The 14566-nt window shown below is 41.1% G+C and overlaps 1 protein-coding gene across 4 annotated transcripts in view; it reads left to right on the plus strand.

The window, feature by feature from the left end:
- The window catches only part of fndc3a (fibronectin type III domain containing 3A), a 67832-nt gene that overhangs the window by 28393 nt on the left and 24873 nt on the right, over window positions 1-14566 (plus strand). For 2 of the 4 annotated variants that reach the window (XM_058413315.1, XM_058413314.1), the window contains exon 3: window positions 3581-3656. In XM_058413315.1, coding sequence (XP_058269298.1) covers window positions 3581-3656 — 76 coding nt within the window. Of the gene's footprint in view, window positions 1-435; window positions 519-717; window positions 1192-3580; window positions 3657-14566 lie in introns of those variants that run through there. The other 2 variants (XM_058413317.1, XM_058413316.1) reach the window with 2 other exon arrangements.

Here is a 14566-nt window from a genome sequence, read left to right on the forward strand (position 1 = left end):
GGAACGCTACAGACATCGGAACGGCTTATTTGTTGAAGGGGTTGCTGTGGAGACTGGTGGTGGCAGTGAGGCAGAGTGAGCGAGGGAGAAAGAGAGGGAGAGAGAGAGAGAGAGAGCCATCCATCTGCTGCAGAGAGTGCTGGCGAGGAGATAAAGAGAGAGCAAATACATGCTATGCTCCCTGTATCTAGCAAACAGATTCCAGCTAGCAGCCAGAGGCGAGTCGTACCTTCTCGTCTAGTGCGGGGTTGGGGGTGGGGGCGTGATTGGAGTTCAGGCGTGCTCTCCATGTGTCCATCACACTGCTCTACCTCTCCACTCTCATGAGCAGCGGGTGAAAGAAAGAGAAGGTGACTCCAACCCCCTGGAGCTGTGTGTGTGTGTGAGCGTGTGTGTGAGTGTGTGTGGGGGGGAGGGGGGTGTGGGGTAGGAAGGGGGGGCTGGTGTACGAGATTCCTGACACAGTGGCTAGCCCTGCTGAAGTACGCACGTTTGAATGGGAAGAGATGCGGGCAACAGTAAGTGGCAGTTTGTTCCCCTCTCTCTCTCTCTCTCTCTCTCTCTCTCTCTCTCTCTCTCTCTCTCTCTCTCTCTCTCTCATAGATACACACACCCACTTCTCTCACTCGCTTGCTCTCTCGCACTCACTCACTCCCTCTCTCTCTCTTGCCCTCTCTCTCTCTCTCTCTGTCTCTCTCTCTCTAGACGCTCACATTATTATGTCTGTCTCGGTGCATGCTTATGGAAATAGAGGAGCCAGAATCGTGGAGTATCCTGCATATAAAATTGATTTGGAGAGTTGTCATTAAGAGGAAAAAGGGGCGGATAAGCCAGCATTTTGCAGAACAAAGGAAAGACGCGAGCAAGTGAAGAGACACTGTTGCATGCGCGTGCAGCCAAACGACTGTAGCATCTTGACTCTAATTCAATAAGACTTCCCTCAGCCACCCCCTCATAGTACTGCCTTGCTAATGCATCACTGTTTACCGCTGCGTGCGTAGGTGTACGCGAGCGTGTGTGTGTACGCGTGTGCGCGGAGGGCCAGTGCGTGCGTGCCTGCGTCTCTCTGGCATTCATGAATGGGAAGAGGGAGTGAGAAGGAAGTGCAGAAGGATGGCTGTGTTGGGGGAGACCCGCAGCCGGAGCCCCATGCCGTGGGAGTATAGGCATTATGACAGCAACAAGACCGAGGTAAAGCAAATACACACAGCGTGGCTTCTATTTATTCATTAGCATTTTTAATGCAAGATGTGCTCAGTGCATAGAGAATATCCTACTACGACTACCACCTTAACCTGATTAGATGTTTTTCCCTGCTGTGTTATATCCTGTTCAACTTTTTTGCTGCATGTTGTGTCGATATCATTTTAATGACGTGTCACCGAAGCTGTGCATGTCGTGGGTCGTAGTGTAGAGCAGTCGTTTTTATTTTTTTTTTTATTCTGCTATGCTTAATGTGCTAGCGTAGTCTGAAGCAGGTGCCCCAGCCTCTTCAGGTTGGTGATGATGCACATTTTATGCCTGCGTCCAGCTCCGTACACTTCTGAACTAGGTGTTGAACTAGGTGTGGCTGTGAAAGATCCAAAAAAAAAAAAAATTGTCTGGGGGATCAGACGTTTTAGAAAATGCACATTAACATGTAGCTGCATCACTGAAACATGCTTATGGTCTTTATTCTATGTCTGAATTACATGAGTTCACTGCTCTTTTCATTTGTTCTTTGATATTAAAGGGTAAAGTTGTTTAGCATGAGCAGAAGTGGCTGTAATATGGTCAGAAATTAGTTTCTGTGTGAATGATGTGCTCCAGTCTGGTATTATCAGCCTGACGGATCATTCTGTCTCTCTTGTGGTCGCTATGGCAAACCTGAAAACACAAGGCCACAAAAGCTAATAATGTTTCAGCTGCATTGCATCTCATTCACCATGGCCTTTGATGTAGCTGTTTTTCAAACCTTATACATAATCTCAGTGTGGAAGTCTCCAGGCTATGAGTTTATTCACAATGGTGGAAAGTTCGGAGAAAAAAAAAAAAAAAAGACTTCCCGGTGGAGCTTTTTGGATCCCCTGCATTGTCGAAACAGATCAGTGCTCCTGCTCTCCGCTAAGCCAGATGTGTCATGAATGCTCCTCAACAAAGGCTCAGCGGAGGGCTGACTCAGACTGATTTCATGGAACAAGTGTCCCTGTAATGAGTGCCGTTAGCGTGTCTCTGTGACGTGGGTTTGAAAGTCATAACCAGGAACACGCTGTTATTTACCTTTAACTGCATTACAGGAGTGATTTATGGCTTCAGATTAAAATGGAGCAGCATGGAAGATATTTAGATCTCAGTTTTATTAACCAGTCTGGTCAATTAGTTGCAGTTGATTAAAGATGATGTGCTGCTGCGTTGCAACTGCTTTAAATTCAGCTTCTTAAAGGTGCCAAAATGTGATGTTTCGTCTGCGTATTTATGTGTTTCATTCCGGGAGAACCGCATGATTATAGCGACGTTTGCTTTCAGGAGGTAAACACTGGCTGACATTTAAATAAGGTATAAAACGTGAATACGCATTCTGTAATAGGAAAGTAATTAACTCCAGGCTGGCGTGTTTCCATTGACAACTCGACGTTGTTTATTCCTCTTATACCACAGCAGCTTTGGAGTGGTTTTGGCAATTTATTCACGAATAGCATGTCATCATTGTAAATGTTTATAGCTGATGTGGAACATCTGCGAGACAGTCACCTACATTATAGTAGCTATAAATAGTTGTGTCCTTTCTATTGAAGAGGTCAGTTTTATGAAAACAAAACAGAAAAATGCAGCTTGTTATTCTTCAAGACAGGAAACATAACGACTGTTATTTTGACAGCTGACATTTCTACCATGGATTAAGTAAATGCTAAATAGTCATCTCCGAATAGTCGCCATCTCAATAGTTAACTTTAGATCAAATTTTGTTAGGTGTAGCTGTTGTAACATATTCACAGGAGCACGTTAATGTATATAATTTAATATAAACGTGAGTTGGATTCTCGCTGGCTGTATTTTGTTAATGGGAAATTAATCAATATCTTCAGACTAATCAGTTTTGAGAATTTAGTTGTTCTGTGGTATAATGCAGCAGAAATATATTTTTTTAAAAATGGCAGTGCAAGTTGATTAAGAGTTAAATTGTCAGATTTGAGAAAAATGAGTTCTATTTTCTGTATTTTTTTTTAAGAAGTGTTGCTGTACTTTGTGGTCAGTCAGTAAATCGGTAACGTATTTATAGCAGGAAGCTGAGAATAAGGACAGCTGGTTCACTTGAAACTAGGATGCACCGTCCCTTTTGTTGGCAACAAGAGTTCAACAGAAAATGTACTTTTACTGCGCATAGCAAGGACGAACCCATAAAAATAAATTACACCATTTTATGTTCACGTTACCCTTTACGTTTATTTATCACGCCAGTTTTCATGGTGTTGATAAATCCGTATGCACGCAGCTTATCGCTGTGGTCACAGCAGGTAGAGTGGAATAAAAAGCCTTATTCGTTACTTTCTGCTTTTCTGAAGTGAGAGACTGACTTCCGTTTCTTTACTGTTCTTCTCAGGTAATTTTGGTGCAAGTAAACCCAGGTGAGGCCTTCACAATTCAACGAGAGGATGGTCAATTTCAGTGTATCACAGGTAAGTCTACTGATTTCTTGATTGTTTTATTGTACTTATGTTATTTCCATTAAGGTTCATCAGCATGCAAGAAAAAAATATTATAACAGGCATGCATTGTCATTTAAAGTACAGATGCTTTCGAGAAGATTTAAAGTTCGTAGACCTGTCCCTTATTAAACATTGACTGGATGGTTAGTTTTATTTGAATGTAAAAGCAATAGTCACTATACACCGATCAGGCATAACATTATGACCACCTGCTTAATATTGTGTTGGTCCCCCGTTTGCTGCCAAAACAACCCTGATCTGTTGAGGCATGGACTCCACTAGATGCCTGAAGGTGTGCTGTGGTTTCTGGCACCAAGATGTTAGCAGCAGATACTTTAAGTCCTGTAAGCTGTGAGGTGGGTTCTCCATGGATCAGACTTGTTTGTCCAGCACATCCCACAGATGCTGGATTGGATTGAGATCTGGGGAATTTGGAGGCCAAGTCAACACCTCAAACTTGTGTTCATCAAACCATTCCTGAACCATTTTTGCTTTGTGGCACGGTGCATTAACCTGCTGAAAGAGGCCACAGCCATCAGGGAATACCGTTTCCATGAAAGGGTGTACATGATCTGCAACAATGCTTAGGTAGGTGTCAGAGTAACATTCACATGGATGGCAGGACCCAAGGTTTCCCAGCAGAACACTGACACTGCCTCCGACCGGCTTGCCTTCTTCCCATAGTGCATCCCGGTGCCATGTGTTCCCTAGGTAAGTGACGCACATGCACCCAGCCATCCACATGCCATGATAATCAGTGTTCTTCACTTCACCTGTCAGTGGTCATAATGTTATGCCTGATCGGTGTATATCATTTACTGCAACTTATTCATTTATTTAGAAAATTGGATTTGAGCACTCAACCATCCTGCTGTATGCACATGTTTAATCATTTATCTATTTCCTGGTTTACTCACAGAACATTTCCTTATCTTTTTACTTACTAGTATGTTAATAAGGGGGCGTGTCTGGTTTATTCTGGGCCGTTATCACCATGCGCAAGAAGTGCTTGACTAAGAATATTATTGCAATTTTAACTCCTTTCAATGTACGTAAGATTGTAACCGGACCAATGTATTTTAGGAAGCCGAGTTTACTAGCTCAGAAACGTTTCATTTTTTAAACAAACTAGAGGAGACTCATGAACCATGAAGTGGAACATCTGTTATCTATTTGGAGTGTAGCGCTGTATTAATGCAGCAGGGTGATTAGCTTGGTATAGACAGTCATTCATGCTAAACCGTGTAACGCGGCCAAATGGAACAGAATCTAAACACACTAAATATGCGGCTTTAATAAATATTACATCATCTTGCAGTTCATTATTAATCAATCTTCAGTAATCCCACAGCATTAATAAAGAGTTCTGATTCTGTCACAGTGTTCGCGCTCTACAAGCACCACCACCACAAACGCATCATTTGTTTTGTGTCAGTAGAACATAGAGCCTGGGGACAGTCGAAATGAGGACCACTTGAAATGTAACACGAGACCGCGAGTGTAATCAAACAGCATCGTTTTATTTCTTCTGGTCTAACATGTCGGTTTCATCTTTCTCATTCAAGTTGCGCAATGATGTTTTCAAGTGTTTTTGATCTCAAAGCTTTTAGAAAGTGGAACCGAATGAGTGGTAGGGATTTTTAAAACTTTAAAAACAGCCCTGCAGCACATTTTAACAATTTAAGAGTCGCTCGAGATTCACGTCACACCGTACGTGATCTTTTCCGTCACGCACAACACTCTTCAGATATGCGTCGAGTGTGAAGTGGCCAGTAATTATGTTGAGAGGTTGTGATACTAGGAGTTGAAACATGAGAAGGATTGAATAGAAACTCTGGTGCTTCGTCCACTCAACACTGATGGCATCCTCCTCCTCTCTGGTGTGCTCTACAGCTCAGATTTGTCTTTATCTTGGTAGAGTGTATGCACCATCCAAAAGTCTGAAGTCATTTTATTTTTTAATAGAATGCATTTCTAAGCACTTTAAAGTTTCCCCACTGCTTTCATTTTTAGTCATATCAGCAAATTGGAGGTTGGTGATGCCATGCATTTTAAACCACCCTGCCTTACAGAATGTATTTTTAATTATGCAGCAGTCGAAACATTTCGGCTCACGATTTACCACTTGAGAAACTGGAAGAAGTCTGAGCAAATTACTGGTACCCAGTAACTACTCATTTTTGTATAAACTTTTACATGGCTAATTGCCTCAAAGTGCTTCTTGTGTTTATTAATTATTCATTAATTGGTGTGCTTTTTTTTATGTAAGTGTTAGGTAGTCTACTTTTTTCCAACTTTCCAGATCTGTCTGCAGTACAGATTGCTCTTTAGTTTTTATTACTTTCTTTTTTCTATCAGTTTATTGCTGATGATTAAGTTTATCCTTTTTAATACTGTAAATTCTTGAGGCTTTGTTGAACCTTGTCTTGTTGCTTGGAGGTTTTGTCTTTTAAGTCTCAATACCAGGTTGTATATACACAGCCATTATGAGCAGTGAAAGGTGAAGTGAATAACTCTGATTATCTCCTCATCATGGCAGCTGTTAGTGGGTGGGATATATTAGGTAGCAAGTGAACATTTTGTCCTCAAAGTTGATGTGCTAGAACTTTGACAAGGGCCAGATTGTGATGGCTAGACGACTGGATCAGAGCATCTCCAAAACTGCAGCTCTTGTGGGGTGTTCCCGGGCTGCAGTGGTCAGTATCTATCAAAAGTGGTCCAAGGAAGGAACAGTGGTGAACCGGCTACAGGGTCATGGGCGGCCAAGGCTCATTGATGCACGTGGGGAGCGAAGGCTGGACCGTGTGATCCGATTCCAACAGATGAGCTACTGTTGCTCAGATTGCTGAAGAAGTTAATGCTGGTTCTGATAGAAAGGTGTCAGAATACAGTTTGTTGCATTTTGGCAGCAAAAGGCGGACTAACACAATATTAGGCATACATTAGTCATAATGTTATGCCTGGTAAGTGTAAATGTCATTTTGTCACCCATTATTATGGGGAAATGAAGACTATAGAAAGGATGTATTGCTGTAGAAAGAATCCATACAAACCCGTCTATTTGGACTGGAGCTGTTTTACTTAGGGTTAATTCTAAAAAGCCTTTGTAATCTTACCAGACCTGGAATAGTTTATGAGGTATTTGGCTAGACTAAAAGGCCAGAGATATACCGATAATAATTACATTACCCCTCCTCTCTATGTAAAATGAATCCAGTCTGAATGGGGGATAAGTGGAAGTAAAACAGCAGACAAGTCACTGTTTGTCTTTCACATGTGTCTGGACCTGAAAGCACTGAGCCAAACGACACGGAGTCTGTACCACCCTGGTGTTGTACTAACAGTGAAGTTCACTGTAATTCTCCCGAAACACCATTCCTGCATCATTTACGGCGTTATAAAGCTCGTCTGTACACGTGTTTGACGTGTATGTGCTCTGATGTCATTGTCATGGAGAACCCTCTCAGCACAGCAGTCAGTGTTGGCTCTCCGTGGGACTGCCATGAGATGTCTTACACGTTCGCTGTGTCTGAATGCTTCTTTTGTGTTCAGCCATTGTGTGGGATGTATGAAAACATTATGAACTGTGTCTGACTCAAAGAAGACTGGCTCTGCCACTGTCTCTGATTGGCAGTTGTTGCTACAGTAGGATGTGAAGTGTGTCTGAAAGTGAAAGATTACGGAGCACTGCAAAGCTTTTGATTAGGCAACAAGTAGTCCAGGTTATATTGCTTGATTTGTACTCTGCCTCTGCTCTGTTGAAGATGTTGGGAATTCACACGTGCGTGCTGTGGTTGTGGTGTTATGGTTGTTTCATTGCTTTTCTACCGGTGCTGCTGATCGCGTCTCAATTCCTCACATCACAATATTTTATGTTTTATAACATATGGCAACACAAAGCCGTACAAACTTGAAGCACTACTGAAGGTTTTACGCTTGTTTTTCATTAAAAATGACTTGACAGGTAACAGTTAAAGCCTGGTTGAATGAGGCATTGTAAAATGTAATATGACCATTAAATTGTTACACACTGAAATCCCGACTGTACTAATTATACTGCATTTATATACAGCTAATTAATTGAGCAAAAACATTTTTTAATGTTATATTCCAGTTCAGTTTTATCTAGTAGGTAATAATAATAATTTTATTATTATTTTATGATTATTATTATTTTATGATTTCTGTTATATCACAGGATTGTGGATATTGTGATTTAAAAAAAAAAAAAAATTCAGAAATATTTTGTTGTTAATTTAGCGCTTATAAATGAAAATAAAAATCAACCTCAAGTCACGCAAAGCCAACCCACCACAGCTTTCTGTACTTCTGCTCACATTGCAGTCTTACACTCTCAGAGGGAGAGTGCGATCTACTCTCTTCCGCATACTTGAGCAGACATGCGCTCTCAATCAACACGTGACGCTGTGATTGACAGGCGGAGAAAGCGCGGGTCATTTTTGGTTCCTGGCTACTAATGTGTGTGTGGCATGATAGAGGTCTCCTGACCATAGGATGAACAGTATCACTTGGGAGCTACAACAGTTCAATCCTATGTTTTGTTGTAAATATAGTGCCGTGTAAGAATGCCTCTGAGATTCGTGATATGAGGATTGTGACATGATAGCTTTTTGTCATGTTGCCTAACCAGGTACACTACCAGTCAAAAGTTTGGACACATCTTCTAATCCCAGGGTCTTTCCTGATGTTTATTTCTTTCTACATTGTAAAATAATGCTGAAGACGGCCGAAATACACAATAATGTCCTTTGAACAGTTGATATTGAGGTATGTCTGCTACTGATGCTCTGTAAAGCCTTCATAACGGCTCTAATCTGAGGTGCTGTTAATTGGTGATTTCTGAGGCTGGTAACTCTAAATGAACTTCTCCTCTGCAGCAGAGGTAAGTTTTGGTCTTGCTTTACTGGGATGGTCTTCATGTGAGCCAGTTTCATCATGGTGCTTGATGGGTTTTGCAAATGCACTTGACAATACTGTTCTTGCAAGAACTATTCCAGAACACCTGACCTTCGTGTCTTAAAATAACAACGGACTGTCGTTTTTCGTCATTACATTTGGATTACTTAAGTCCATGTGTGTTATTTCATAGTTTTGAAATCTCCAGTATTGTTCTAGAATGTAGAAAATAAATCCATAAACAAAAAACATTTAATTAAAAGGTGTGTCCAAACTTTTGACTGGTAGTGTACCTGTGATAGCATAGGTGTATTCTTAAAAATACAAGGTGCACCTGTTCTCATATTTCAGGGGTAGAAGTTACTGTAGCCTCTGATTTCTACATCCAGATTTCTGTGTAGTTTCCTTGTCAAAATCTAGTTTAAAGCATTCTATAAATGAAATTGAATCTGACTGTTTACCGGATTGTCAATAAGTGATCCAAATTTTACATGATTAAATATTCTAAACTTTATTACTGCTTAAATGTTTCTATAAGCCTAAGCAAGAAACGTGCGCTAGTGATGATTATAGGTAGCTGATGGAAGTGATTAAATGTTGCATCTGCGTCCCACATGGAGCAGAAACTAAATGCATTAAGCAACCAAGAATAATTGCACAGGTATAACTTCAGAGTATAGATTCAGAATAATGCCTGCTGTGATCTTGTAAAGAAGCTGGCTTGGTCATTGAACTTCTCATGCTCCGTTTTGGCTTGGACATGTTAGTCATTCCCCAGATATCTCTCGTGGCTTATTCGCACTTGATAAATTATGTGTAGGGTTCGAGATGAGGATGTGGCACACTAGGATGTGGAGAAAGCACTTCCCAGTAGTGGTTAACCTCAGGCTTTTTCCAGTAAACAGCCGCTATAGATAGATCACCCCTTCCTAACTAAAACGATGTCCTAAATTTACAAGTGTCTTTTCCTGGAGGCGTGTGAAGTGCAGGACAAAGGAGAGCGAGGCTAGTGCTAACTGGCATGTTTCTGTGAGCGCTTGTCTGTCAGTGACGCTGGCAGATCGATGACTCACCGCTCGTCCTGTGTCCAGGGAGGGAGGTGGCCGTGCTCCATTCGTTCATTAACCTCCGTTCGTTCCGAGGTTAACTTCTATTGTTCTTAACCTTAAAATGAACTGGAGGCAAGACTAAAATCAATGAGAGAACCCCTCCTCCCGATTTCCATCTCGGGTCTATTTTAAGGATTCATTCATTTATTTTTAGTAGGAGGAAGTACGTAAATGCCACTCGCAGGCCAAGGGCTGCATATCTGTCTGTTTAATATGAACAGGCAGGACTGTGGAAAGATGAGAAGGTGGAAAAAAGGGGAGGGGGGTGGATCAGAGAGTTTTAATTTAAGCTTTATCGCAGGTTGGTGGCAAGTGAACCATGGTACCTCTTGTGAGAAACCAAATTTAATTCTCTCCTAATCGCCCCAAGTGTGCCCTAATTATTTAGCACGGTTTTGCCCGCTTGTGTTTATCTTTTCCTGGAAACTTCTAGCACAACGGAGTCCACCACACAACGGCTAACTGAAGCCTGAATCCGGGGTTAGCAATATTCCCAGCATGGTCAGGGTATGTAGTGTAGGTGTAGACACCACAATGGGAGAACCTCTGCATGGTGATGTGATCATAAAAAGTGAGGAATATAACACAATGAGGGCTTATTCCACTTTTACTACTACATTCTGCCATATGTTATTATTATTATTATTATTATTATTATTATTATTATTATTATTTTATTATTATTATTATTATTATTATTATTATTATTATAAACCATCTTGTGCTTTTTTTTTATTCATGTATTATTCCATTTAATGTTTTCGATCATCCCTGAAATGTTTATACATTTTCTCACTCTTGTTACAGCAAGCTATAGGCAGTTTTCTCCTTTGCCTTTTCTCTCTCTCTCTCTGTAAATTAATAAACATAAAATCTCTCGTATCATGTTGCTGAGAAACAGCAAACCACTTTGTTCTGAAGACATGCAGAAGAAAAGCGTTTATATTTGGAAGATTGCGAGTTTGAAACCATGACACGGCCATCTGGGGCTGAATGCCAAGGGACTCGAACCAATCGTGGACATCTGGGAAGTCACGTATGTGGAAAAGGGAAGATAGCTAGTTCCCTCAAGTGTGATATTGTACTCTGTGATGCAGCAGTTTGAGAAAGATGTGGCTGGCTGACTGACTTCACTTGTCATGGTGGAAGCATGTGTTTGCCACATCATCCCAAGCTGGTTGGGGGAAAGGGAACAGCTTTTACCTCTGATTGCTAGAAAATGCAGACACCTTCCGAAAATGCTAAATAAACATCTCTGACAGCTTCAGCACTTCAACAATTATGTGAAACAAGTGCCACGAGTAAGTTGTTGCTAAAGATATCGCACTAGAACACATTAGAGCTCCTGTTATGGGAAAAATCACGAAAATCTTCTACTTGGGTGTGTTTTCACGTTTGCTTCCTATGAGTGAAGCTCTAGCTGGAATTTGGATGTTGTGCTGCTCATCCACTACAGAGCTGTACTCTTCCAGATGTTAGTATACAAAGTGCACGATTTAAGGTTTTCTGCAAAAATAAGCATATAAATGAAAACTCTCTGAGTAGATTGCTTAGCATTATTTGTTTAAAAATCCCTGCAAATTACAATATCTGTTTGCTTGGTGAAGCAGAAGGCATAAGCCGTGTGAAAGAGAGGCTTAAAAGGTTTTTAAGGTTTGTGTGTGTGTGTGTGTGTGTGTGTGTGTGTGTGAATGGTTTTGTTTTTTATGGCCTTTTTTTTGCCAGTGTGTTCTAGTTTGGATCCCAGAATGTTCATTTGCGCTGCCTTTTTACAGAGGTCACCAAACCTAGCCCCGGCACTGACGTCTGAGCTTTATAGCACTTTTCCACCGGATAGTGTGCTGCAGCATGGCGTGCTTAATAATGCAAATCCAGTACTGTCCGTACCCTGGTCAAGTGTCTGTTTCCCCACAAACTACACTGACCGTCAGAGCACTACAGGGAGAATAAGCTGAAAGATTCATCGTACGATCAATGTAGCGCTCTCGCTATCATGGTTTTTGGAATGGTGAGTATTTAAACTTCGAAGAGAGACCACGTTAACCACGTAATAAACTTGTCATTTTTACCTTCTGAATCAAAGTCTGGATGCTCTTGTTATATGAAAAGAAGCTTATCTTGCTTTGTGCCTGCTTTCTAATCTGGGTTGGCAGTTGTCTGTGATATAGCATAACATATTAACAAGATTACAATTTCCGATTGGTGAGTATTATCCCATACAATACCCATTCTAAACCCAAATGACTAATGCTGCTGGTGGTGTCCCTGTCGTTGTCGTAGTCGTCATTGCTTTGCTGTGTGCATTTATTTTTCTCTGACTCGCGTAAAAACATGTTCAGTACAAAAGCGTGTTTAGTAAGATGTGCATTATTATTTACGTGTGAAAGTAGTTCACTATTCATTGTGGTAGCCAATTATTGAATAATAACTCTAAATAAAATAAAAATTGATATCAAATAGGCTCAACTTAGATATTTTAATATGAAATGAGAGAGGCTGAGCCTAGGAAATTCTGTCACTTCACAGGAGGAAGAAAAAAATGCTGCCTGTACCAGTGCTTTAATCTTAATCATTCGTAATTTCGTGTTATTTTAAAAATAAAAATATTTATACTTCAGTACTTATACACTGATCAGGTGTAACATTATGACCACCTGCCCAATATTGGTGTTGGTCCCCTTTTGCTACCAAATCAGCCCTGACCCATCATGCACTGTGTATTCTGACACCTTTCTATCAGAACCAGCATTAACTTCTTAGTAACTCGTCTGTTGGATCGGATCACACGGCCCAGCTTTCACTCCCCACGTGCCTCAATGAGCCTTGGCCGTCCATGACCCTGTCTCCGGTTCACCACTGTTCCTTTCTTGGACCACTTTTGATAGATACTGACCACCGCAGACCGGGAACACCCCACAAGAGCTGCAGTTTTGGAGATGCTCTGATCCAGTCTGTCTAGCCATCACAATTTGGCCCTTTGTCAAACTCGCTCAAATCCTTACACTTGCCCATTTTTCCTGCTTCTAACACACTTGTTCTGCCTAATATATCCCACCCACTAACAGGTACCATGATGAGGAGATCATCAGTGTTATTCACTTCACCTGTCAGTGGTCATAATGTTATGCCTGATCGGTGTAGATTTTATATTTGCAGGGCAAGTGATTTTTTAATTTTAGAATTTTAACTGTGAAGTACTTCAGTAAAAAAAAAAAAAAAGAACTAACTCTAAAAATAAAACATTGGACGGTCGTTAACTCTGTACACTGATACTGAAGAAAGCTGAGCTGTACCGTCTGGTGGAAAAGTTACTCTAATCTGAGACATTATTAGCACGATTGGGTAATGATTGCATTTGATTAGTGCTCTGTACTATTTCTGGCTCTTCCCATATGTTCATTCTCAGCACACATGGTACCTCCGCAAGATCGGCGAGCAAATTTAGCTCTTTGCTGCAGCGCTGTTTACTTAGTGATGGAAACATGTGGAATCAGGGTTAATTTACAGACGCTGTGCCAGACAGTCTGATAAGCGTGCTTAGAGTCTAGTCACTGAGCTGGAGTGCTTGTTTTCATATTCAAAAATGCTTAAGTGAGGAAAGCACACACAATTCTTGTTCTTGCTCGGACGGACTGCCTTAAAAAACTCAGCGCTGACTTTACGAAACACCTAACATCAGGTTTGACATGGACTTCATCACACTTGAGTGCAATCAAATTAGTCCAAACAAGCCCATGTGACTTTATTACATTCTGCACTGATGTGTCTGCTCACACATCTTTCCTGTTAATTCTCATGTGTGCTCGCTGTGTCTCTCTCTCTCTCTCTCTCTCTCTCACACACACACACACACACACACACGCCATTCATTCATAGCATCTGCAGTCCGTAGCTTTGAGAATAAACCAGTCGGTGACTCATCCTTCTCTGCCTTTGCTGCATGCAGGAGAGAGAGAGAGAGAGATTTCAGATCTGTGCACCTTTTTGTTTTATGTTCTGGTAATATATCTGGAAGGGCTTTATTTCTGAAATTAGCTACAGCTTTACTATTTCGGACACCGTTCTTTTCCTTCGTCATACCTCTAAGGCTTTACCTAGCTTGCTGTTGCGTAACTGCTTGCTATATGCTTGCTAACAAATCTGCGTGGGTTTTCGGCGTTCGTCTCACCACATTCACCTTTAAATACTGTCCAACAAATTAGATAAATTATCCCCCTCGAGCCATTCAGGCAAGTTTTTGTATGTGTGTTTTTTGTTTCTCTCTCTCGCTTTTATTTCTGGGAGACAAACATTGAAAGATGTAGCTGGGCACGGTTTTATGAATAGAGTACACACTGCTTTCTTTGAGATTTTGGTTTTAGAAATGGATGTCACAAGGGGTTGTGAAGTTTACTGTTTTTTACACACACACACACACACACTTTCAGACCCTTAATACTTTTCTTACATGTATTCAAATACAAAAAAGGATGTGTGTAAATATTACTAGTGTCTATACCTTAACTGAAAGATGAGTATCAGCATTTTCTCCGTAAAATACCATGAAACCCCTGTTTACACACTCTGTCTGGGGGTCAAACAACGGTCATTTCAGATTTGTCTTCTTTTTAATTGGGGACAGAGAAGGCTGCACTTTTTCTGTTTTTTCATGTGACGGCATCGTACTCTGATGTTAAATGCAGAGCTCCTACACAGTAATCACGGCTATAGCTCTTGAGAGCCAAGGGTGTAAAGGAGAGATTATGATGGTGTTGGTGTAGTTTAGCGGTTAGTCTAGCAGATACATTCGCGATTGCGTGTTTGCTTTAATTATTTGAGGGTCTTTGTAATTAAACTCCAGCAGGGTGCCTGCTC

Source organism: Hemibagrus wyckioides, linkage group LG17 (genome assembly GCF_019097595.1).
Source record: "Hemibagrus wyckioides isolate EC202008001 linkage group LG17, SWU_Hwy_1.0, whole genome shotgun sequence".
NCBI lineage: Eukaryota > Metazoa > Chordata > Actinopteri > Siluriformes > Bagridae > Hemibagrus > Hemibagrus wyckioides.